The 26,725-nt window shown below is 39.5% G+C and overlaps 2 protein-coding genes across 2 annotated transcripts in view; both read right to left on the reverse strand.

Moving 5' to 3' along the window:
* The window catches only part of ncalda (neurocalcin delta a), a 53,582-nt gene extending 38,163 nt beyond the window's left edge, over positions 1 to 15,419 (reverse strand). The window contains exons 1-2 of the mRNA XM_079894858.1: positions 15,268 to 15,419; positions 9,955 to 10,032 (exon numbers count right to left, since the gene is read on the reverse strand). The gene's annotated coding sequence lies outside the window, so the exon portion shown is untranslated. The remainder of the gene's footprint in view (positions 1 to 9,954; positions 10,033 to 15,267) is intronic.
* A 9,460-nt stretch (positions 15,420 to 24,879) lies between these two features.
* On the reverse strand, positions 24,880 to 26,121 carry LOC307173064 (general transcription factor II-I repeat domain-containing protein 2A-like; the record flags this gene model as incomplete). Its single annotated transcript, XM_079895868.1, has 1 exon — positions 24,880 to 26,121. The coding sequence occupies one exon, from the start codon at positions 26,119 to 26,121 to the stop codon at positions 24,880 to 24,882; it is 1,242 nt and encodes a 413-aa protein (XP_079751994.1).
* Positions 26,122 to 26,725: the final 604 nt, after the last annotated feature.

Raw genomic sequence — 26,725 nt, forward strand, 5'->3', positions numbered from 1 at the left:
AAAAAATACTTTTTTTGCAGCAAAGTGGCACACTCCCCTCTGAGTGTAAAGACCTTTGCCAAACACTTGCTTCTGTTATGCATCAGGACTGTTTCGCCAGCTTAGGAGGGTAAGGCCAGAATCTGTCTTATGTGGTGTGTGAAGTCAGGGCTGTCAGCATCACTTAGTTACCTCTCTCAACAGCGTCTCTTGCTAGCGGTCACCACACTGCTGGTTTCACCCAGAGTAACAGTGAAAAGGCCAACTTTAAACACCACAGCTGAAATCAATTTGACCTTACACTCTTAAACTTTTCATGAACATATTAGGTAACTCAAAACTTTCTGTTAAATCGATCCAAAAAATTTAAAACATTTCAAACATTTTCAGGGAAAGTTGCCAAAACCATTAACATTTCTTAACACAGACTGTTTCAAAACAGCCCAGTTTCACAAACCAACCCACATCACGTAAGTAAATGCAGCATAATGAATTAAAAAAATAATGAAACTGGAAAGTGTTCTAAAGCAAAGTACCACGTCTACACAAACTTTATTGTTTGTCCCTCAGACGAAGTCTTTACTAGAACTGCACCATCAAATTGCAATTATGCTGTTGTGATTAATGCAAAAACTACTTGAACACAGACTGTAAAGCTGACTTCTACTACAGCCAGCCACCAGGGGGTGATCAAAATGTGCTGGCTTCACTTTTCAGGATGTGCACTGCACACTTGCTTGAAAATAATAAAACGTATGAATTCCAATAGGGTCCTCACATTTTAATACACTAACTGGCACTTTACATCTACTTCCAATCCATCATTGGGCGATCAGAAGTGATTCAGAAGGGTTAGTTCACCCAAAAATTTAAATTATGTAATTTACTCACACTAATTCTTTCAATGGATGGACAAAAATTATGAAAAAATGTTAAAAATATTCAAAAATATTGTGTTTTGAAGGTGAACGAAAATCTCATGGATTTGGAACGACATGAGGGGTCATTAATTCAATTACAGAATTTTTTATTTTTAGGTGAACTAACCCTTTAAATTAGGCCATAAGCCATTCAATAACAACCAATACTAATAGGAGAAGTTTAAACTTTAAGTCAGTTTTTTTAGATGCATGTTTCACTTCTGTTTGTGGTGGAAGAAACAATACATGACAATCACAAAGAAGCATTATCTTGTGCGTCTACTGGTATGGAAGAAAAGCAGCACGTCTTCATGATGGTACAATAAGCTCTTATCTCAAAAGATTCCTCATAATATAACCCCTTTGCAGTGATGCAGTTACCCATTGCCTTTTCATAAACAGGCAAACATTGTTGACACTAAAGTGTTTGACTAATGCCATCATTACATTTTCCATAGTTTATTTGTTTATTTTTTTATTTACAGGGTATCTGCTGGTTTAAAAAAAAATCTAACTTAAGGATTAAGACCTTTTTAAGGGTTAGTTCACCCAAAAGGATATTTCTGTCATTAATTACTCACCCCCATGTCTTTCCAAACCCGTAAGAGAAGGTCTTTTTGATTAAATCAGAAAGCTTTGCTTTCTGTCCCTCCATTGATAGCTACGCAACTACCACTTTCAAGCCCCAGAATGGTAGTAAAGACATCATTAAAGTAATCCATGTGACTCCTGTGGTTTGACCTCAATTTTATGAAGCGCCGCAAGTGCTTTGTTTGAAATATATACAGTACAGGCCAAAAGTTTGGACACATTACTATTTTTAATGTTTTTGAAAGAAGTTTCTTCTGCTCATCAAGCCTGCATTTATTTGATCAAAAATACAGAAAAAAATGTAATATTGTGATATATTATTACAATTTAAAATAATTGGTTTTCAATTTATTATACTTTAAATTAACATTTATTTCGGTGATGCAAAGCTGAATTTTCAGGATCATTACTCCAGTCTATCACATGATCCTTTAGAAATCATTCTAATATGATGATTCATTATCAAAGTTGGAAACAGTTCTGCTGCTTAATATTTTTTCATAACCTGTGATACTTTTTTAGGATACTTTGATGAATAAAAAAAAGAAAAAAAAAAAAGAAGCAAATGTTTTCAAGATAGAAATCTTTTATAACAACAATATACACTACTGGTCAGTAATTTGGGGTCAGTAATTTTTTTTCTTTATTTTTTTTTAAATAAATCAATTTTATTCAGCAAGGATGTGTTAAATTGATAAAAAGTGATAATAAAGAAGATTTATATAAAAAAAAAAAATTTTTTTTTTTGAATAAATGCAGTTCTTTTTAACCTTTTATTCATCAGATATATTAGGCAGCAGAACTGTTTCCAACACTCATAATAAATCAGAACATTAGAATGATTTCTAAAGGATCATGTGATTGACTGGATGTCACATGTGACACTGAAGACTGGAGTAATGATCCTGAAAATTCAGCTTTGCATCACCGAAATAAATAATAATTTAAAGTATAATAAATTGAAAACCAATTATTTTAAATTGTAATAATATATCACAATATTACATTTTTTTCTGTATTTTTGATCAAATAAATGCAGGCTTGATGAGCAGAAGAAACTTCTTTCAAAAACATTAAAAATAGTAATGTGTCCAAACTTTTGGCCTGTACTGTATATATATTGATATATGATTTATTGATATAATTAACTGCAAAAGCCTCTAAGTGCCATCTGAAATTTTCTTCTAGAATGATCATTTTTATCAAGCTTGTATATTTAAGTTCAGTAATTTCACTTAAATGGCAATGAAAATTACCTATTAATTGTAATTTAAGTAAAATTACTGAGCTTACATATACAAGCTTGATAAAAATGATAATTCTAGAATAAAATTTCAGATGGCACTTAGAGGCTTTTGCAGTTAATTATATCAATAAATTATACTTATTTGCAGCTGTATCATACAAATAAATAGTTAAAAAAAAATTGGATTTTTTTTTTAGATTATGTCTCTCACAGTGGACATGCACCTACGATGACAATTTCAGACCCCTCCATGATTTCTAAGTGGGAGAACTTGCAAAATAGCAGGGTGTTCAAATACTTATTTTCCTCACTGTATATGTATATATATATATATATATATATATATATATATATATATATATATATATATATATATATATATATATATATAAATTTACCACTTTATTTACGAACTATTACTCTCCAACGCAAGTTCGCGCAACAATGTCTGCTCTCGCATACCTTATACACATGCATGTTAACCAGTCACATTTCATGGTGTTCTTGTGAACATGCGCGTATGAGATAAATATTTTTTAAATAAAGTGGTAAATTAAGTTTTGTGCAAAGCAAGCACTCGCATTGCTTCATAAAATTGAGGTCAAATCACTGTAGTTACATGGATTATTTTAATGATTGTGTTCCAAAGATGAACAACAGTCTTACGGGTTTGGAATGACACAAGGGTGAGTAAATGACAGAATTAAATTTTTTGGGAGAACTAACCCCATAAGTCCTGCACAAAAAAAAAAAAAAAAGAATGCCATGGGGTGAGGTAGAGATATAGTAACATCTCTGAATCTTCCTGAAATATCTGCATGCGGTACATAGACCTGTACTGTCAAACCTGAAAATGTAGATCCTTGCCACTTGTTGTCAGTTCAGAAGGAAAGATTGTTTGAACTATGCCCGTAGATCATGCCTCTTGTGCAGTAGAAAATACAGAGCAGACCCCGACTAATGTTCAATCTTAAAAGATTGAGCTTGGTCTGGTGATAGCCAGACTAGCTCCAACCCATATTCAGTGAGCAAATTCAGAGAACAAAGAAGTAAGTCTGCGCATTGACTTGTACCTGTACTTTAAAGGGGACTGAAACCTCTTTAGTTGTGATACTGCCTCAGTCTACAATACACTACATAATATTTAATATTAATCCTATGACAGTAATAGCCATATATTGTAAAAAGAAAACGCACTGAAAAATAAATAAAATGTTTTTTTTTTTTTTTAAGTTTATAAATAAAGGAAAAATAAATAAATTCATAATTAGTTTTGTCCTAATTACTATACTTGAAAGAGATAAACACTTGAGCTTTTATTTTGACGAAAACGGCAGTCAAGCTTTTAATTTGGCAGAAAACGTACAAAAGCTACAAATCTAGCGAAATGCGGAAATTGTCAACTATGCATGTGTGAAAATATGCGTAACTGGTGCCCCGCTACGTTCCCAAATGCACGCTAAACTCAGCACATGCACAGATGGATTTGATAAAGACACAAAGCCTTATGGAGCTTTCGAATTTAGTTTTGTTTGACAGCAATGCCGCAAAACATGACATTAAATACCTTTATGTTATTATGAGAAGTTTAAATATATTTTCGGGCCGCCACAGTCTAGCTAATGAATGGGAAGCACGGAAATCTATTTGTGGCGGTCAATGTTGATATTGTGGAGGGCCGCCACAAATAAATCAATGTATGGGAAACACTGACTCACATTAAACCATATCTCAATTCCTATTTTTCTTTCCGCAAATTTAAGACCTCTTTAAATGATCATTTAGAATTTTCTTATACCATTTAAGATATGCAAAACTTTTTATGGCCTTGTATTTAATCACAGAGGTCAAACATTCTCAATGTTGAATGAAAAAGTGTCAGTGCTGAAAGCGTTCCACCACACATTATCCAAAGACATCAAACCCAGGTTTTGCCAATAGTCAACACCATGTGCTGCAGTGAATGGCTTCAGTGTGTAGGCAGTGCTCTGGTGGCATGCGTCTGCTGACAGTTTGTGCTTAGGCTGAGTGATCTGTTATTGACTTCCTTTCAGCAGACCACCTGGAGAATAATGACATTTACAGACATCATTATTCAAGCAATGACGGCATCAGCTCAGCCTTTGATAAAACATTATCGACGAATGGCTGTCTGTATGCCTCCCACAGAGCTATTCTGCAGTTTCACTCTTGATTCATTGTTTTCTGTTTTAGATGAGCAGAAGAGTGCTTTCTTATAGTCGGTGCAAGATGACATTTGAATGCGAGAATGGGGATGTGGCTGCGAGCTTAATTCATGTCAACATCCTTCGGTCAAGACAGAACGTCTGCATCGATGACCACAGATTTTCTCAAACATATACCCTGATTATTGTGTAATAACGGAAATGACTGGACCAATGGAAACTGTATGCCTATCAAGGACTAATAACCATCTCCTAACCAGGCACGACACAGCCAGATTCCAGCGATTAGTAATATTTCTGTCCACAAAAAAAAACCTACAAATTGAAAATGAGCCATGACGCAAAACACAGCTGAGCAGAACGGTTCTCTCACACTTAAAACGCACTGCAGCTGTAAAGCACACATTTTTTCCTGACTTCACCATTCTCTTTCTAGTAGCCACCAATGATTTAGAAGTATTAAAGGTATGAGGTTTTTAAGTCAGCAGCTGTTAGCAAAATGATAACTTTTGGTTTGACAGCTCAACATCAAGTAAGAATCAGTCACACAAATCCAGGTTACCATCACTGAGGCCTGAGTTCATGACACAGAGTCTCATTTAAGCCCAGTAAACATTTGTGGTCACAGACATAGACGAAGTAAAACAACATGCAAAAATTAATCTGCAAATTTTTCCACAAACAAAACATCAGGTTACCACAGGTTATTGTCATGCCTATTAAACCTGACCCACATACAAAAGAACAGGTGTTCGTCAATGTTTCTACAAATTTGAGGTGAACAAAAATAGACTCTTTATTTCTGTTTGATTCATTCTTTATGATGGTACTTTGCATGGTTGAATTTAGCCCATATATTTATATAAAAGTCTCAATATTAATGCAATTTTTTGTTATGCTAATGTCAAGACTTATAATAAACAACTAAAACAAGTATTAAATTATTTCTGAATGTCATATTAAATATTAACTAGAAATGTATTAATTATTACATATTAATCATAGAGTACTTCATACAAGTCCTTCATGAAGTTCTTCCAAACATATAAAGCAAAGAGAGTGCATCTAGCACTAGTCTGGGCATCAGTGCAATTCTGGGATTCGGCCAACAGCAGACAATGAAGAACTCATGACAATAAAGTACCCGCTGCAATAAAAGGTGTTGCTTTTTCAGTTTGAAATAACCCAAGGCTTTTCCACTGAGCCAAGTCTTTTAAACATGGACAGAAAAACAATGTTTTACTGCCTCATTGAAACCACCTTTTGAACCAACCCACTAGGCAGATAGTGTTGTGTGGGCTAAATCAGCAACGCGATAACACAACCACTGGGTTAAATGAGATCAGCTATGGAGTTAAGCCAGGTTTTGAATGCCTCTGCTCTGAAATGAAGTGAAAAAAGATTGGGTTTAAGATTATTTATAGAACGCTGCAAGCGGTTTCTCATCTTAGATTACAAAATTTTACTTAAACTAAATACCTCTAATAGACAACAATTTTCACTGCGGTTTTACCACAAGCAACATGTCAGCAACACAAAAAAGACATTTATCAAGTCAAGAATGATTTCTGAATTACGAAACACTAGCCTATTTTGTGGAGATACATTATTTTCCACTGCATTTGTTGATGATATTCAACATTGCAAAAACAAACATAAATGTTACAATATACAGTATCTTATTATAATGATGGGAGTTTTACACACATGGATTTTGTGTGGATTTTCAGACTTATGCCTTCCACCATGTTTCTCCAATTCAGCATGCATTTCCATAACATCTCATTTGAGAATGAATTTACCCATGAAGTTACTTTACCTACTGAATACACAGTAGTGTAATGCAATTTTTGAGCTTTATTTTTTCAAAGATAACTGATTAAGTTATCACAGATATGGTTAACCCTGGTATAATTTTACACTTGTCATGTTGCTATTTACATCTTCTTACCCTGCCAAACTGTTTATGAGAGCCTCTTTACATAACACTTTTAGGGAAAAGACGAAAGTTCACACAGTTTTACCAACAGGCTAAATAAGAGACTCCGTGAGCTTCATTGATTATAGCGGACCTTTGTGAGATCGTGATGAACTGAGATGAGTGACAGCTTGTTAGGTATTTTAAAGAGAGTGCTCTTTGCGGACTTTCTAGGCAATATATAATCCATTTAGAATTTGCATAAAACGTGTTTTGTTGCATTAGTTAAGGCAATGGTTATTTATTATTCAAATTGGCTGCCCTGCCAAATCACGCATACAATATGCTTGCTTTTCTGTTCAAATTATAGTGGTTTGTGAACATAGCCGCTTCATTAACAAATCATTTATCGGGAGCATTTATCCGGGGATGTGTAGGTTGTTGCTAGGCGACATGTAACTTGAAACTATTTTGTGACTTTCTATTTAAATGTGTTTTTAAAGAGGAAATGCATCTCCTTAGCCTGACCCTGGAGTTGGTTCACCCTCCACCTATGTGTATAGGTATGAAACAGCTTCACAAACTGTCTTTTCAACCACACTTGTTATTTCTGTCTTACAATAATTCAAGTTATCACAGAAGTACTGGGATAAAAGTTTACAGTTCGGATAAAACACTGATGCCTACGGTACCAATCAAAATAGAGCACACTCCCTTTTGAAAGCAACTTGGAGCTAGAGGGCTGCATTGGGATTGAGTCCCGCCGGGTCCCGCGGGACCCAACGCAAATCTCGCGGGAGCGGGCGGTTTGAACTTTGCCGCGGGCGGGAATGGGCGGCTAAAAAAAAACACTGCGGGATTGGGAGGTAGCCTAGCGACATGATGGAGATGTCAATAATGGCACTTTTCCACTACACAGTACCAGCTCGCCTCGACTCGCCTCGCCTTTGTTTGGTTTTCCACTGTGTAAAAGTTGTAACTGTATCTGCTTCCAGGTACTTTTTTTTCGTACCACCTCCGGCGAGGTTCTAAACGAGGCGATACTAAAATGTGACGTGAAAACACGGCAGACTGCTGATCAGAGAGAATCATCACTATTCACTGCGTCATCATTGCACGCGCCAGACGGAGTATCCTGAATAAAAACAGCAAAAACAAAAACAAAACAATCCAAAAACAGCATACACTAGATTTCCTCCATTGTCCTGTGTGTATGTGTCCAGAATACATGCCGGCCAGGGAAACGAAACAAACAACCCCATGAATCTCTTCAATAATAGCAATACAAATACATGTTTTTTCAATGCATCTCTATTATTGTGCGGGAATAAATTCTCAGAGTTTTGCGGGAGCGGGCGGGAGTGTAACACATACGTTGCGGGAGCGGGCGGTAATGGTCAGAAATTCGGCGGGCGGGATGAAGAAAACAGTCCCGCGCAAGGCTCTACTTGGAGCTTCAAACAAATGATTGTATTGAATACATTGTTACACCAGTAGGTGGCAACAAGTGACTTAAAAAATTGTAGCCTATTTGTCATTAAATCATTCATTCATGAGGTTCATTAAAAAAAAAAAAGGTGATTCATAAAGTAGCCTAATGAAACGCGTGAAGTCTGTATGAGTGAGTCATAGAAACATTCATTCAAACCAATTTTTTTTATTCATTCTAATGAAACCCTTTTAAATAGACTGCAGCAATTAATATTTTGTCAGAACCTCTAGTAAATTGCGTTATTTTATTTAGTTGTCTGTTCATGGGAGAATTATGATCTCCATTTGAAAAATTGTGATTCTCATTTGACCGTTCGCAAAGACCCGCCCCCTTTAGTTACTGTTGCTCTGTCCAACAAGTCACGCCGCTCACACAGTGAAAAATACATTGCGGAGCAGAGAGGACACTGACAACGCGCTGACAGACGGAACAGACTAGGTTACTTTTGATATGAAAGTCTCAACTTTAGTCATTTTTTAAAGAAATTTAAACAATAAATACCGTTTTGTGGCTCTTTAATGTTTTGTGGCTCTTTAATGTGTCTGCCAGATCGCTGTCGAGCCTCAGTTAAAGCTGCTCGTGAACTGATCATCTCTTCAATCGAATTAATTTATAGCATCAAATGAACATGAATGAACATAAGAAGGAATGTTGTTATAACCGCGGAAAGACATCAGTACACTCAGTTTTTCAAGTTCAAATCCTCCAACATTAATCAATAAACTCATTACTCTCGTGACTGCTTTGTTGGATAAAATTGGCGGTTTCAGCGGATAATGATTGGTCAGATCGCCTGTCAATCAAACTCCTTGCGAAGTGTCAATTCATCCAGAATCATGTAGCTTTAACCAACAGGATGGCTTTTATGTTAACAGTATGGAAAAGGTCCTCCAAACAACATATTCTGAGACTCTAATGCAGGGTTTTGGGAAAAAGAAGAATGTAAACCAGAGTACAGCCTTGCAGCCAGTGAAAATACAGCAGACGTGAGACTTCAAGCTCTGCAGGCAATTCATGATCACGGATATGAGAGCCAGTAGGTGTAATCATTCAGGCATAGCACCATGATTCGGGCAGCGACACTACAGTGGTTTTCAGAAGAAAATTCCAGTGAAAGTCAGCTGATCTTCACCGGTTTTCAGAACACACAATAAGACTCAAGTCAGGAATGGTCAGTTATATCCCTCACCATGACAACGAATGTCGGTCAGCCTAAATTTGTTTGGATGGTACTGAGTTCTTGGTGTTGACAAGAAAAACTCTCATTATATTAAATGAATACTGCAACACATCATGATGTATAACTGTCATTTCAGTGCTCTCAATAGACAGTCACCATGCTAGAAATGTAGGCTACTGATTTGAGTGACACAGGTGGGCTTTTATTTCCGTTCTGTAACTAGGCAACAGCAGCTCGAAGAAAGTTCTAAGTTATATTCCTGAAAGAGTCATTAGTCATTACTACCTAAAAACAAACGCAACTGATTAAGTAATTCAATAATATAAACCTCAAGGTCACTTCCTTCCTTTTCTGGTTAAAACAAAACCCACCAAATGTTCTGTAACAGATTTACAGATAGATTAATCGTGAAAGTTACTCTTAAAGAAACACAGATCCTCACCAAGTGCCAGAAGAAATCCACAGGCTTGACCAACTGACCAGGCTGCTTTCTTTAGCTGCCGACCAGGGAACTCTTCACCTGAAAGACAACAGAAAAAAATCCCATTAGAGAAGTCATTTGTATCAAACAAGATATCTCAATCAGGGGTTGAATTACGAAAATGAGGGCAAAAAAGCTATTATTGGAAGAATGGGATGAAAAAGAAGAGGTTATTGTCTTCTGGGTGGGTGCTCTTGTTTCTAAGCAACAGAAACCTTGACTCATCCCCTCATTGTTCTGATGTTGTTCAACAGCTACAAAAAATAAAACAACAGAACCTACAGCTCTGACTGTACATCTGCCATCAATTCTTCATCAGCCCTTTGACGTTTACTGAACCCGGTTTAATAAACATGTCAGACACACAAACTATGAAATACAATATATTAGGGCTGATTTGATATTAAAATAGGCAGCGCTCGACAGTGCAATCGCTTCACTCGAATTTGAGACTAAAATAGATGTCCGTGAACTGTAAAATGTGTTTAGCAGCATATGTGCAAAAGTCCCCACGGGCCCTTAAAAAATGTTTGCTTTATGAAATTTAAGGTCTTAACGTTAAATGTTTTAAAACGCATCTTAATTGTCATTTTATGATGATTTAAATTTGGGAATGGAAAACCAGGAATTGTCCAGCCTAATGTCTTACAGGGTTGCTGCACACTTTTTAAAGTCAAATTTAAGGCTTTTTAAGACCTGAAGAAATACTGTACATTAGGGGTGTGCAATATTGACAAAAAAAATTATATTATTAAGCCTTATACTACAGGGCCGTTGAATGCTTGAATCTGATTGGTTGACGAACGTTCTAAGGTGTGCATTATTTTCAGGGAAACGCACAGCTAAAGTAGTTCCAGGCAGGTCTTGACCGCATTACAGTTCCATATCACTTCGCGTAGTCAACTGTAATAACGGAAAACAAGATACAATTCATAACAAGAAAAAGCATTTAGCCCCATGCGCTTGATCTGCAATTTTCAATGTCTAGCTTCACAATCACTGGAAACATGCAGTTTAATTTTAATAAATAAAGTATATTCCTATATAATCAATAGAAAATTAAACTGAATATAGGCTAAATAAATGGATAGTCCTGCAGCACGGATTTTTATTGCAGATAATATAACAAATAAATAATTATTGATAGGCCTTACTTGTTAAAAGGCTTTTTTTTTTTTCATTTATTTGGCTAGTCTACTGGCATCTGTCAATAATAGAAAAAAAGAATGAACGAATTAATTAAAACGAATTGAATTAGTAAATAAATAATAATATTGACGCACATGCTTTTCTGTCTCATTATTGCAACATCTCTCTCTAATAACTGCATAAAGCCGAGCCGAGGACACACTTTAAGGCCGGTTATGAATGTAATTTGATGACTGATCATGGCAGCCCAAACGCGTGTTTAGCGCGTTCAGTCTGTGTTCAAAGTCGGTGTTTAAAATCTGCTGCAGTCGATGAAAACAGTCAGGGAATGTGTCAGCTAGTCGTGTGTCCCCAGCATTAGTCTGCTATCAGTGGCTCAACCCTCCGTTACTAACTCTAAAATGACGTTTTGGAATTAGCAACGGAGGCATTGGATTAGATGCGTAAGAAATTAGTCCTACATACAAGAGCGTTTTAATGACAAAAACTTTACATACGTCTTGAAATACATAATCTGAACAATGTTTCGAGGTGTGGTAACTGTAGTATAAGCGGAATAATTGACTTCAGGCCGTTGAATTATTAGAAAAATAATGCACACCCGAGGTGTAACGGCCACTCCGCTTCGCGTCGTGACCGCATTACCACCTCAGGTGTGCATTATTTTTCTAATAATTCAACGGCCTGTCGTCAATTATTCCTTACTTAAAGTTCTGCATAATTAAGGGCGTGGCCACTTGAGTGACAGGTGGATTGTCTGCTGTCTGTTAAGCCCAATTTATACTTCTGTGTCGAACTTACGCCGTAGCTACGTTGTAGGCTGTGTTCAGCGCGCGTACCCTTCGGCGTACCCTGATGCGCACCTCTCCAATAATGTAACAACGCGTCAATTCTACGCGGACGCAAGCGCTGTGATTGGTCTGCTAGAACCCCTCCCTCGGGTTTCACATGGTCCCTCTGCATGAGTAACTGCGCGTCAACGCGGACAACGACGCAGAAGTACAAATTATAACCAACGCGTTGCCTACAGCGTAGAGGCTCCGGCGTAGGTCCAACGCAGAAGTATAAATTAGGCTTTAGCCGTGACGTCACCTCAGCTAAGTGACGGAAGTGACGGAGGAAGTGACGCGCGGCCAAGATGGCCAAACTTTTTGGGCTTCAAAAATGATCTTCACAAACCTGACGTCACAAACACTACGTCCATATTTTTTTACAGTCTATGGTTTGGACCCAGGCAACGGTGATGCGTGACATTAGACTTAACAAGCGGTTAGAAAAGCATAGACATTTTAAATGGGGTGTAAAAAGTATCGATACTCATATGACTATCACAATATTATGTTTGCCAATACTGTATCGATTCTCAAAAAAAAAAAAGATCAATGTTTATATATTTGTTTAGATCAAAGATTCGTAGCAGTGGCTTCATGTTCGGTTTAAACCCGACCGATAGATGGCAGTGTAATCTCTGAAGCGCTTTTTCGCCCAAAACCATTCAGCGGAAACTCCGCCCTGCAGCCGATTCTTAAGATTTTATTGGTCATGTCAATCACAGTACAGATTGCCTACAAACACTAATCCCTAAACCTACACATCACTGCAACCTTAACCAATGAAATTAGCTGCAGGGCGGGGGTTCTGGTGAAGTGATTTGGGGGGAAAAAAAGGGATAACAAGACAAAAGATTTAAACCATCTCCCGCCACAGTGGAAGTAATTTTGGCTCCCACTGTAAATAAATTTCATGCTCTCCTGTGCATGTGCACCTTGGGAAAAAACTAAGCATCAAGCCCTGTCAATTCATAAGACCACATATTTACATGTCCTTGACCACAATCTGCACTGTCACGCATGCCAACCTGCTTGTGTCGGGTGGCTACCCATAGTGCTGCTGAGGTGCACGCCTGCAAGGTTGACACCTCCACAACATGTTATGCATGTTCTAAGTGCCTCTTCTTCATGCAAAGTGACAGCAGAATGATCAGCCGCCTTTGGCAAATTATATGCTTAAGTGAAATTGGCCAACAGATAGCACAGACGTGCGCGTGTTTGTTTGGGGGGGTTGGACTTGGCATGGGAACACACGGTTGTGAGTGTTATCACTTGGCTTGCATCAGTGGCTCTAATTTCCATCTGGTCTGCATTAGAGGGAGAATGCGGGAGGAGGCAGATCTGGGCTCCTCAACCGCAGTCATGAAAGTACACAGACCAAAGGACTTCATCTGGGCATGGATGTATGGACTCTTCAAACATGGCTAGAAAAGAAGCACGTGCATTAAAAGAAATAAGTTCAAAAACAAGCAGCCATTCCAAAACAAGATATACAGCTATTTCAAGAGGATTTCTTCAGTATCACAATGAATCTAACAAATATTTCGCATAAAAAGGTTTGTTCACCCAAAAATTACTCACCCTCATGTTGTTCCAACCCCATAAGACTTTCGTTCATCTTCGGAACACAAATTAAGATATTTGTGAGGAAACCTGAGAGCTGGCTCACTCCTTCATAGGCTGCTAGGTGATTGATATCTGCCGGCCCAGAAAAGTTAGTAAAGACATCGTTAAAATAGTCCAAGTGACTACAGTGGCTCAACCTTAAGTTTATCAAGTGATGAGAATACTTTTTGTGCGCAAAAACAAACAAAAATAATGACTTTATTCAACTATTCATTTTCTTCTGTGTGGGTCTCCGAGAGTGAGTTCACGTAGTGTAACAGCGCAGCGCTTCTGGGTTGTACGTCAGAACGTAGGCTCACTATTGGCCAGCATCACACACATGACCAGCGTCGGCCAAAAGTGAGCCTACGTTCTGACGTACAACCCAGAAGCGCTGCGCTGTTACACTTTTTTGTTTGTTTTTGCGCACAAAAAGTATTCTCGTCGCTTGATAATCTTAAGGTTGAGTCACTTGGACTATTTTAACGATGTCTTTACTAACTTTTCTGGGCTGGCAGATATCAATCACCTAGCAGCCTATGAAGGAGTGAGCCAGCTCTCAGATTTAATCAAAAATATCTTAATTTGTGTTCCGAAGATGAACGAAAGTCTTACGGGGTTGGAACAACATGAGGGTGAGTAAAACTGACAGAATTTTCACTGGGTGAACTAACCCTTTAAATATGATCACATTAAGTGCCTCACAGCAAGAAGGTCCCCAGTTTGAGACCCTGCTGAGCCAGGAGGCCTTTCTGTGTGGAGTTTGCATGCTCTTCCTGTGTCTGCATGGGTTTCCACCACTATCTAAAAACATGTAGTATAGGTGAATTGTAATGTAATGGGGAGGATTGTGGGAAGACCTGGCAACCTACCTGGAAAAAAAATCATTGCTAAGAAAATTCATGGACAGTCTCTCTCGTATGGCAAGAGATAGAGTCACCAAGAGTCCGATACGACTGAAATAGTAATATATATATATAGTTTTCATAATCAAAATTGCTTTAAGTCAGCATCCTTGGCAATCTCACACCAAGACAAAAACATTGACTCTGCAATGTCAATCCTCACTCGTTCTGGAGGATGGCAGTGTAACGTTACAGCATGACATCCACTTGAGATCTGGAAGTCCTCAATGATAAAGAAATCCAACACGCAATCATGAGAACCTTAACTCATAACGCTTCAACAGCTACAACAAGCATACTGAAATAAGGAAACACCAGAGCTCGTGCACTGTAAAGATAACATGCGTCATCAAACACTGAGGGACCATCTGTTTATGTTAATGTCTAACGGTGATACATTACGACGAAACATTTCTTTAGAGGCCAGACACAATATTTTGTCACGAGCTGGAAGAGTAACGTTAGTTTAACTTAGTGTAACGAGTCTTCGCCTTTTGTTTAGTGTCAAGGAACCTTAATTTAACAAAATTAGTTTTGAGGAGACTTCCTACTATCAAGCTAACTGGCTAAAAGCACACGTTGTATCAGCGCACGAATTGTGTTACAAAATACACACGACGTTATCGGTTAATGTCAAGAAACTCTTGAGCTGCTTTTATGTTGTTCATCATAGGCGACGGACTGAGTGATGAGTTGAACAACAAAAACACAGAGCTCAAAGAAATGACGACAAACGTCGGCAAACTTGAAGAAAAGTTTAGGAAAAGAAGAAAAAATAAACTCACGGTAACAAACTTTCTGGAAGCCTAGAACCTAAAGCAGCTGTAGGGTCCAATGTGACAACAGAGAACTGAAGAGAAAATAAACCGAAAACGGTTTTGCACTCGCGCCGTTTGGGGAATGTGGCACGATAAATGTTTGATGACGTCATCCGCGCGGCACGCCTTCCTCATCAACTAGCGTGAGGACTTTATTCTTATACGTTATTGATACCGTTTTTGTTGTATAAATGAGCGAATTAGCGACCTTTTGTTTTTTTTTAAAGAGGCTACGATTTTAGATTTCCCATAACAGTCTTATTAAGTCATTAAATCCACGTGTTGGATTTTTACTTTTTATTTATATTGATTTATTCTTTTTGGTAATATTATATACGATAATCAGAATTAAATATGCAGTTTGTAATACGAAACCGTCTGATTTGACCTCGTGCATGTTTCGTATAATTATGTATTTTACCCAAATGACAAGAATCAAACGTCATGGGGAAATATTCTTAAATCTATGAATTTACTGACATCTAGTGGTGAGTGTTATGCTGCGTTCCAGGCAGGTTTTTGAGCACGTAAATCAGGACTTCAAACCACGGCTGCGTCCGAAACCGCATACTCAATGAGTAGGTACTTAATTTCAATAAGTACTTACTTAACGAGCGCTAAAAGAGTAGGTACTTTATAGCCAAATCTCGTTGAGTATGAATGCGAACCGGACATCTGCCATGTTGACGTTATCATGTGACCTATACGACGCGTTATCACACGCGCAACAACTTAAAAGATTTGAACGACACGTTTAAATATATATCTGTAAATATCTTGATATTGATTAAACTTGCTCATTTTGTGGTCTTTTTGAAGAAACTGCTGACCATTTATTTTGTGATTACATTTAGGGTTGATTTAAGTTCTTATATTTAACCCCACTAATGTGACCCACCGTTTTATCCTTAACGATATTATTTAGCCTATTTTTATTACGAAATCCCAAAATTGTCATCTCTTGAATATGTTGTTAATTTCTTTATTTTATATCCAAACATTTTCATCCACAAGCAAAAGTGGCTAACTGCTTTATGTTTTCCTCTTTTTCTTGTTGAATTTAACTCTCGTTTCATCCCTCAGGCCTATAAATAACAAAAAGTGCAGCTTTTAAATGTATTATAATGAATTATTTAAGAAAATATATATTAAGATATTCAACCTTCTAGGTTTTTTCCTGTGTAAAAAAATCTCATATTATGTTTGTAATGTCTGCACAAAGGGCAGCTGTGTGAAGATTCGGCTTTGGAGAAAACTGTTGATTTTATACTCGAAAAATTTAAGTATCATTATTATTAAAAATTAATATTACCCCAGAATGAATTGCATTGCTATCCCACCCCAAAACATACAATAATAACAATGATAAATGCTGACCAATACTTAATTATATTACTTTTTACTGAAAATGATATAATTCAATAAAACAAACAAATTGTAATGTATGTCATATGACATAGCTATGCATGATAGAATACACTCTAGATGTGTATAGTGAACTACATTTTCATTCAAACAATTAAATAAAGCATTCATTAAATAATTATATTTTATTTACTGACAACAATGAGAAATATTAATAAATTAGTAAAAGAATGAATGAAAGTCACCATCACACAATAAACAAATGCAAGTCAACACATGAAACAAAGCTTTATTCAAACTACAATCATGTATAGGCTACAGGCGCTGAACCCCACATCCTTCTGCCATCTCAACACGGCGGTTCCCATTCTGCGGCTTTATTCTGATGAATCAGCTGACCGCCAGAGGTGAGCCGTGCCTGAGGTTGTTGTGTGATGTGTTGTGCTTCACAATCTGAGGCAATAAGGGCAGGTGGAGTGATGGAGGGACTCATCCATTGCACCATCTCCAGGATTCAGCTCTGGGCTCCTCATCCTCAGTGCTCACACCAGCCTGCTGACATTTCAGATCCTACAAACATGCACAAACATAACACAAAAGCAGTAATTTTAACTGCACAATGTCATTTGATTTCAGTATTATTTAGAAGACAAAAATGCTTTTTTTCCACAAATGCCGCCGTCATCTTTCCTTGCAGGTCCTGCTCCACCACAAAAGCTATGCAGCAAATGCACAGAAATCAAGAATCAGAAAAGTGCTGTAATAGCTCTGTTTGAAACTACAATAATTAAATAAACTACAACTTAATATTTAAATAGTTGTTGTTATTAATTTCTGTAGTATACTCACTCAAAGCCTTTGATGGCAGCATTCAGCTTCATGAGCCACTCTCCACCGGATAAACACACATCTGTTCATCTGACCCTGTAACATCCAGACCAGATTCACATTACCTCTGTGATTTATGAGCTCAACACTACATTTACATGTTGAGGTTGTTTTAACTTTTTATCCAACATAAATGTTCCTCAATTTATCAACAGTAATGGACAAATAAAATAGATAACTGTTTATTACTTTATAGATTTGTAATAATAGCACACATTCATCACTCATATGTCTATTTCATGTTGTGATGTGCTCTTCTGCAATACTTAGCCTACTGAATATTTCCCTGTCAGATGTAAGTAGACATTTAAAATAAGCGTCTTTGAGATGTATATGGTTTATGTAAATCCACTTTAGAGACGTAACTTACGTGTCCTTACTGGAGCTCCCCTGTTAGCTAACGTTATACATAATAAAACGTGTTTTTACAGCAAAATCACAACTATACTATTCTGTGTAACGTCTTTACACCTTCAACAATTCAACAGTTTACTCTACAGTAGTTCAACACACGTATGCAATTTTAGCACAAGGAACCGTGTTTACTCACATTTGAAAGCACCCGCGTCGCTGATCTCTGCGATGTTTGATAATGACGTATCCTCTTGCGTGGCCTCCTGGGATAGAAAAGTATCCATCGGTCGAGCACTCGAAAATCTGGCCGAAAGCAGTAGCAGCTAAGCCATCCGGGAACTTCTCGCCTACTCTTGAATGCTGATGTTTCGAACGTACTGCTTCCTTCACGTACTGTTTTCGCCTACTAGGAAAGTAGGCATATTCGGACGCACTTAAGTCCGAATCTCGCGATAATTAGTACGTCATCCAGGCAGGGGCGATTCCAGGATTTTATAAATGGGGGGGCACAGGGGGGACCAAGAACCAGTGAGGGGGGGCCCATGGGAAATCAGAAAATTCAACTGGAAAAACTTCTCCTAAAGTAGAACAGTCTTTTTTTTTTCAATTAATGATTATGCAGTCTTTACTTACATACATCATTGTTTATTCTTTCAAGCAGATATATTTATTTATATGAATTAAATATAATTAATCTTTATTAAAGCTATTATTAAATAGCAGTGAATGCTTTTATCTTTTTATTTTGTTGTTTGAACAATATTAAGTGTACAGAAGGCATTAGGTTTATTACGCACTGTCACTTTAAGACCGAGTGTGCAGATCCAATTGCACTGCTAATGCACATCCGATATTCTCACAACTGTACGTTCTGTAAAGACATAACCGACTGTGTTTACGTGAATACTCTCAAAAACGGACATGTTGTGTGTATTTGTCCATTCAGACGCGAAAGAGAGCTCAATTCAGTCCTTTGCGCGCAGCGCGCGTAGCTGTCTATGTGCAGGGCTGCACTCTTCGGGTCGCGCGCGCGCGTGTGTGTGTGTTCGTACACAGAAAAACATACCGAATAAAGCTCTCTTTCGTCACTCTTATTCAGATCTGTCCATATGTCTGCCCTTCTCTTTCTCCCAGACGTTTACATTTTTGAACGATTTGTGAGACATGCAGCATCAAGCGCATTCCAACTCGTGTGCCGCTGGGTAGATCAGCACGTTACAATTCAAATGTGCGCATCTAACGTACCACAAACGCAAATCAGTTCTGACTGGATCTCTTCCCCAATCCCTCCCTAACATTTTCGTCTATTTTTTATTCGTTGACGAAAATGTCAATACATTTTCGTCATAGTTGTCGTCATTTAAAACTGTTTTTGATATAGTTATCGTCTCGTGTTCGTCTGTGAAAAAATGGCGTTGACGAAAATAATGGCGAACATTTTTCGTCAACGAAATTAACAATATAATATACTGTGATTGAATGTGTATACCATAAACAGTGACATGTCGAGGTGTCTCTCTCCTGACTCCTGTTTGAAAAACGCGGACCAGAGATTCTGCTCCTGCGAATCGCAAATCAAGCAGTGATTGACAGCGCTCTGATCCAATGGCGTTGGGCATTGTCATGTTGACAGTAAATCTAGCCCAATGATGTTGGGGGGGCACCAGGGGGGGCCAATCATATTCTAGGGGGGGCCGGTGCCACCCCGTGCCCCCCCTCTAGACACGCCCCTGCATCCAGGTAATTCTCGCCTACTCTTTTGGATTCGTACATACTTTTTCGCTCGCCTACTCTTTTTCCCATACTAAATAGTAGGGAAGTATGCGGTTTCGGACGCAGCCCACGACCTATTTTTTACAGTCTATGCCCACGACTCACGACTTTGTAGCGTTCCAGGCCAGTCACGCCAAACTACCTGAGCGCAAGGAATTGTGGTAGCTAGATGTAAACAAACCAGCCAAACTACAATCCTGTCCACTCCTGTTGATCTGCGCATGCGTCGCGTCTGAACGCGTTGTTTGTATTTGGAGCTCCATCAATTTGATTCATAATCCGTGATTTTTCTCTTTAAAGGGGGGGTGAAATGCTATTTCATGCATACTGAGTTTTTTACACTGGTAAAGAGTTGGATTCCCATGCTAAACATGGACAAAGTTTCAAAAACTAAGTTGTACGTTTGAAGGAGTATTTTTGTTCCAAAAATACTCCTTCCGGTTTGTCACAAGTTTCGGAAAGTTTTTTTCGAGTATGGCTCTGTCTTACGTAAGATAGGGCGGAATTTCCTTATATGGGTCCTAAGGGCACTTCTCCGGTAAGATCGCGGCCGCGCGCGCACTCGTAGACCAGAGCAAGAGAGTGAAAGCAGTTCGCCATCAAAGCGCCCTGCCCGGCTTTTGGGAAATCAATGTCACCAAAGAAGTGTGTTTTTGGTTGCCAGGGCAAGACAACCCTGCACAGATTCCCAAAGAACCCAGCGTTAAGGAACCCGTGGATTGTTTTCCTGAGCATAAACGGAGTTGTGTAAGACTTTTTTTGTTCCCTGCATTTCGACGATGATTGTTTTATAAACAAAGCCCAGATCCACGGATTTGCAGATCGTCTAATGCTTAAGGATCGAGCAGTCACAATGATAAAGGTTCGCGGTCGTGCGTTGGAACCGGACGGTGAGTAAAACTGTTTGTTGAACAAATGTCTCTGTGTGTTGTCACTAGCTTGGCGCGTTAGCACAGCTAAGCTTCGCCCACAGGGCCCGCCCCCAGCCGCTCGGTTTTTTCCGGAAAGACTCGGTACAGCCTATCTTTATGTTAAAAATTTAATAAAACAAAATACTTTTTGGAGATATGAAGGATGCAATATTACTCTATAGGTACTCAAGATTAACAGGAGATTGAGTGAAAATGAGCATTTCACTTACTCACTTACAACGAACATTTTCTACTTTTCCTCACTGAGAAGCACTGCTGCTCAAACCTCATAGTTCCAACGCGGACTGTTTAGCAGACGCGTCTCAAGCCGATTTGTGACCCAACACTGGACCGGTAACCCTGTGGGTCATGGCTGAGCGCGTCTTCTTTACACTCACTTACAAACAAACATTTTCTCGCCTATCGTGTGTCTACATTACACCCGTACCACTAAAAAGACAGATTTTATCCAAGACTTCAGTCATAAATTATTAATATTGATAGCATCACTTGTAGCGTCGTTGCTAACTTACTGCCCATCTGTTAAAATGGCGAATATATCAGATGTAGGCTATGTTGTCTACCTTTTGGTGCAGGTGAAGACTCACTCGAGCTGCACGCAGTGCTGTCTGAGCTGGAAGCTGTAGAGAAGCAGATCCGCGACCTTTTAGAGAGACAAGCCGAGCTGATAGACCGGCGTTTAGCTCTTGAATCAGCACGCGCCGATGCGTCGATTAGAGACCGGCGTTTAGCTCTTACTGGCGACTAGCATTAGTAATCCGCTGACCCCGACCTCGTCTACTCCGTGCGTTTCTCAGCATTGGTCCCGAGCGCCCAGTTCACGATCAGCCATGGTTTCGTTCAATCCGGCTCCGACACACCACCACGAAGCCTGGCTGGTTCCGCAGCGGAAGACGCGAGCCAGGACCAGAGCAAGAATCTCTCCGCCCCTCCAAGTTTTCGCGATCTCAACCCAGAACCGCTTCTCCCCTCTTCGCGAAACGGAACGCGATGCTGTCATCATCGGCGATTCCATTGTTCGGCACTCTACGTTAGGTAAAAGTAAGGAACGCAGTCACTGCTTTCCTGGTGCTCGTGTTTTCGATATCACTGCGCGGGTACCCGAGATCTTGAACAGTGACGAGCGTGTCGGAGCCGTCGTGTTGCAGGCGGGAGTGAACGATATCAGGCTGCAGCAGACGGAGGTTCTGAAGAAAGACTTCAGGAGCCTGATTGAGACGGTACGCAGCACATCGCCTGAAATAACGATCATTGTGTCTGGACCGCTTCTCACGTACCGACTAGGACATGAAAAGTTCAGTAGATTATTCGCGCTAAATGAATGGTTAATGTCATGGTGCAATGAGCAGAAACTGCTCTTTGTAAATAATTGGAATCTGTTTTGGGAGCGTCCTAGGCTTTTCCGTGCTGATGGCTTACACCCAAGTAGAATCGGAGCAGATCTTCTGATAACATCTCCAAGACGTTAAATACCGTTTGACTAGTAACCAAAAGTCCAAATTACAGTCTCTGCTGCACCAACTTAATTGATGTAAATATTAGTGTAGAACATTGCATAGAAACTGTGTCTATTCCTCGTTTAGTGAGATCAAATAATAAATCTACTGCAGTATCGAGAAAAAATCTAATTGTTATTAAAACAGAAAATCTCGCTATTAGTGAACAAAAACAATTTCTAAAGCTAGGTCTTCTAAACATTAGATCACTCACACCTAAGGCAGTTATTGTAAATGAAATAGTCACAGATAATAGCATCGATGTACTTTGCCTTACTGAAACCTGGCTTAAACCAAATGATTATTTCGGTCTAAATGAGTCTACTCCATCAGGTTACTGTTATAAGCATGAGCCCCGTCTGATTGGTCGTGGCGGCGGTGTTGCAACAATCTATAGAGATATTCTTAATGTTACCCAGAAAATAGGTGACAAGTTTAATTCGTTTGAAGTACTTGTACTAAATGTTACGCTCTCAGATGCAAGAAAAAAATCCCTATTATCTCTAGCCTTGGCTACCGTATATAGACCGCCAGGGCCTTACGCTGATTTCCTAAAAGAGTTTGCAGATTTTCTCTCAGATCTATTGGTCAACGTCGATAAAGCATTAATTGTTGGAGATTTTAACATACACGTAGATAATTCAAATGATGCGTTAGGGGCTGCGTTTACAGAATTATTAAATTCCTTTGGGGTCAAGCAAAACGTCACTGGTCCCACTCATCGTCTAAATCATACACTCGATTTAATTATATCATATGGAACCGATCCAACCGATATAGATATCATTCCACAAAGTGATGATGTCACTGACCATTACATGGTAACTTGCATATTACATACTGCTGTAATATGTCATGCGGCGCCGCGTTATCGACCAGGCAGAACAATCCTTCCATCCACCATAGATAATTTCTCAAATTGCTTATCTGATCTGTCTCAGCTGCTGCCTGAACCCAAACAAACAGATGAACTAGAGAAACTAACTAGCACTATGAGCACCATTCTCTCTAGAACATTGGATATTGTTGCACCCGTTAAATGAAAAAAGGTCAGAGAGAAAATTGTGGTACAACAATACTACGCATGTTCTAAAGAGAGAAACCCGTAATTTAGAGCGTAAATGGAAACAAACTAATTTAGAGGTCTTTAGAATCACGTGGAAAAACAGTATGTCACATTATAAAAAGGCCCTAAAAGCGGCCAGGGCTGAGCATCTCCGCAAACTAATAGAAAACAACCAAAACAATCCTAGGTTTTTATTTAACACCGTGGCTAGACTAACAAATAAACAGACGTCACCCAAGCGGCAACATTCTAATCTGAAAAATGAAGCCTACCCGGAAGTGCGAAAAACTGCAATACATCGAAAATCCGCTAGGGCGAGGTCCCAAAAGGGAGCAAATGTCCATAGCCCCCATGTTAAAATGTCCGTTTTCACAGCATAAATTCATGTTTTTACAGGTTGATCCCATGGACTTTTATTGTATTTTTCGATAGGTTCCGAGTGCCTGACAACCATGAGGGCTGTGAATTTTTTTCTAACTCATTAGTTTTCAGGGGAGCCCAACCTTTTTTGAACAAAGATCTACTTTTAGATTTATCAGTGTGCCGAGATCTACCAGTCCAAATGGAAAGCCAGTCGCTACTCACAGCGCATCTGCAAATTTAATATGCACAAAACAAACAGAAAAGTAGCTCTAATCCATATATAATAAATCTGTTGTGAATCAGAAGGCAGAGACAGATCCATTTGCAACAATTTATTAAACAGAAACTCCAGGCAAAGGTCAATATCTGCATAGACAGTTTCAGGGATCAAACAGGCGAGTCGAGAACCAGGCTGGAGGTCAGAGGCAGGCAGCAGAACAATCAGAAACAGGCTTTGGGTCAGTAGGCAGGCAGCAGAACAATCAGAATCAGGCTTTGGGTCAGTAGGCAGGCAGCAGAACAATCAGAAACAGGCTTTGGGTCAGTAGGCAGGCAGCAGAACAATCAGAATCAGGCTTTGGGTCAGTAGGCAGGCAGCAGAACAATCAGAAACAGGCTTTGGGTCAGTAGGCAGGCAGCAGAACAATCAGAATCAGGCTTTGGGTCAGTAGGCAGGCAGCAGAACAATCAGAATCAGGCTTTGGGTCAGTAGGCAGGCAGCAGAACAATCAGAAACAGGCTTTGGGTCAGTAGGCAGGCAGCAGAACAATCAGAATCCAGAATCAGGCTTTGGGTCAGTAGGCAGGCAGCAGAACAATCAGAAACAGGCTTTGGGTCAGTAGGCAGGCAGCAGAACAATCAGAATCAGGCTTTGGGTCAGTAGGCAGGCAGCAGAACAATCAGAATCAGGCTTTGGGTCAGTAGGCAGGCAGCAGAACAATCAGAAACAGGCTTTGGGTCAGTAGGCAGGCAGCAGAACAATCAGAATCAGGCTTTGGGTCAGTAGGCAGGCAGCAGAACAATCAGAATCAGGCTTTGGGTCAGTAGGCAGGCAGCAGAACAATCAGAATCAGGCTTTGGGTCAGTAGGCAGGCAGCAGAACAATCAGAAACAGGCTTTGGGTCAGTAGGCAGGCAGCAGAACAATCAGAAACAGGCTTTGGGTCAGTAGGCAGGCAGCAGAACAATCAGAATCAGGCTTTGGGTCAGTAGGTAGGCAGCAGAACAATCAGAATCAGGTTGGAGGTCAGTAGGCAGGCAGCAGAACAATCAGAATCAGGCTTTGGGTCAGTAGGCAGGCAGCAGAACAATCAGAAACAGGCTTTGGGTCAGTAGGCAGGTCCTTAGTGGGACCTCTGGCACTGGGAGGAGGCAGCTAGTTTCTCGTAGTCAGGGCAGTAAGAGCTGGTTGCCAGCCTTAAGCAGGCCAGAAGGTGGTCATCAGTCATTGTAGATCTGTACTTTGACTTGATGATTTTCATGTGAGAGAAAGCACACTCACACAAGTAGGTTGACCCGAAAAGTGCTGTCAAGTTGAAAGCACATTTTCTGAGGTTGTGATACTTTTGTTCAGTCAGTAAGTACCAGAACTCTCCATTCATGTCAGATGTTGCCCTGGATTTGATCTCAATGTCATTTTGCAGTGTGAGGATCTCATTCTCAACAGCAGTGTTATCTAAGTGGAACAGTGATACAATTTTGGAGGCAACACAATCCACATCAATACTTGGACCAAATGGAAAACACAGATAGCTGGCAACAGGCTCGATGGATCCAAAATCTGTAAAGCGCCTCTCAAATTCTAACAAGATGCTCTGAACTTGCTCCTCAAAACGTGCACTGTCAAGCTGCACAAAGTCTTTGCCCTGACGCTGAAGTTCTGCCTGCATGTGAGGAAAGTTCCGTAGGTCATAGCGTTGCAGCCTATTTGAAAGCAGTTGTAGCTTGCTTTTAAATGTGTTTACTGCACTGATCATGTTGATTACATGTTTGTCTTTACCCTGCAGCTCTAAATTAAAACCATTCAGCAGGTCAGTGAGATCTGTCAGGAACGCTAAATCCAATAGCCACTGGTAGTCCTCTAGCTGGGCATATTCTGCATGTTTCGAAAGCTTCAGAAAATCTTTGATTTCAGGCAACAACTCTGAGAATCTCGCTAAAAATTTACCTCTACTCAGCCATCTAACATCTGTGTGCAGCAACAGGTCTGTGTGTTCTGCACCGGTCTCCTCCAAATGAGCACGGAATAACCTTCTCTGTAGACTCCTGGCCCGAACGGAGCACACAATCTTCATTGCAACATCCATCACTTCTTTCATGTTTAAAATCTTACTACATAATGCCTGCTGGTGGATTATACAGTGGTAATTAAGGAAGTCCGGGAAATATTCACTCTGTTTGCACAATGCAATGAATCCGCTGGTACGGCCCACCATTGCTGGAGCACCGTCCGTTGTGATAGAGATGAGTTTGAAGAGGGGCAATTGGGTCTTGTTGACAAATTCCATGAAAGCTTGGAAAATATCTTCGCCTCTTGTGTGTCCTTTCAATGGTAAAATGGTGAGCAGCTCTTCTTTTGCACCCATGTCTCCAAAAACCATTCTAATGAAAACACATAGTTGTGCCACATCAACAACATCAGTTGACTCGTCGAATTGAAGAGAAAAACATTTGCACTGTTCAACATCCTTCCTTAACTGCTCCTCGATATCCTCTGCCATTCCCTCACATCGCCGTGTAACAGTGCCACGGGATAATTGCACATCCTTAATGGCAGCTATGATGTCACTTTTATTCTTAAAGTCACCAAAAAGTGCGTCTGCAGCCTCAACAAACGCTTCTTTCACAACTTCGCCGTCCTTGAAAGACTTCTTGTGTTTTGCAAGAACATGACTGACACGATAAGATGCTATAGTTGCAGCCTTACCCTTGGTGTTTGGCCTGGTAAAAATTGACTGCTGTGCTGCTAACTGCCCCTTCAATTCCCGGACTTTTCGGGTGCGTAGAGCTGATTTAGCCGGGAAATCTGCATCATAGCTTTTGTGCACGGTCTTGAAATGCCGCTCCAAATTGCCCTTCTTCGGTAAGGCCACACTTGAATTACAAATAAGACAGATGGACTTCGAATTTGAATAAACAAAAAAGTAATCCTCTTCCCAGTCAGAATGAAAATGATAAGTTTTCGGTTTT

This window comes from Squalius cephalus (assembly GCF_949319135.1).
Source record: "Squalius cephalus genome assembly, chromosome: 15".
In the NCBI taxonomy this organism is placed as follows: domain Eukaryota; kingdom Metazoa; phylum Chordata; class Actinopteri; order Cypriniformes; family Leuciscidae; genus Squalius; species Squalius cephalus.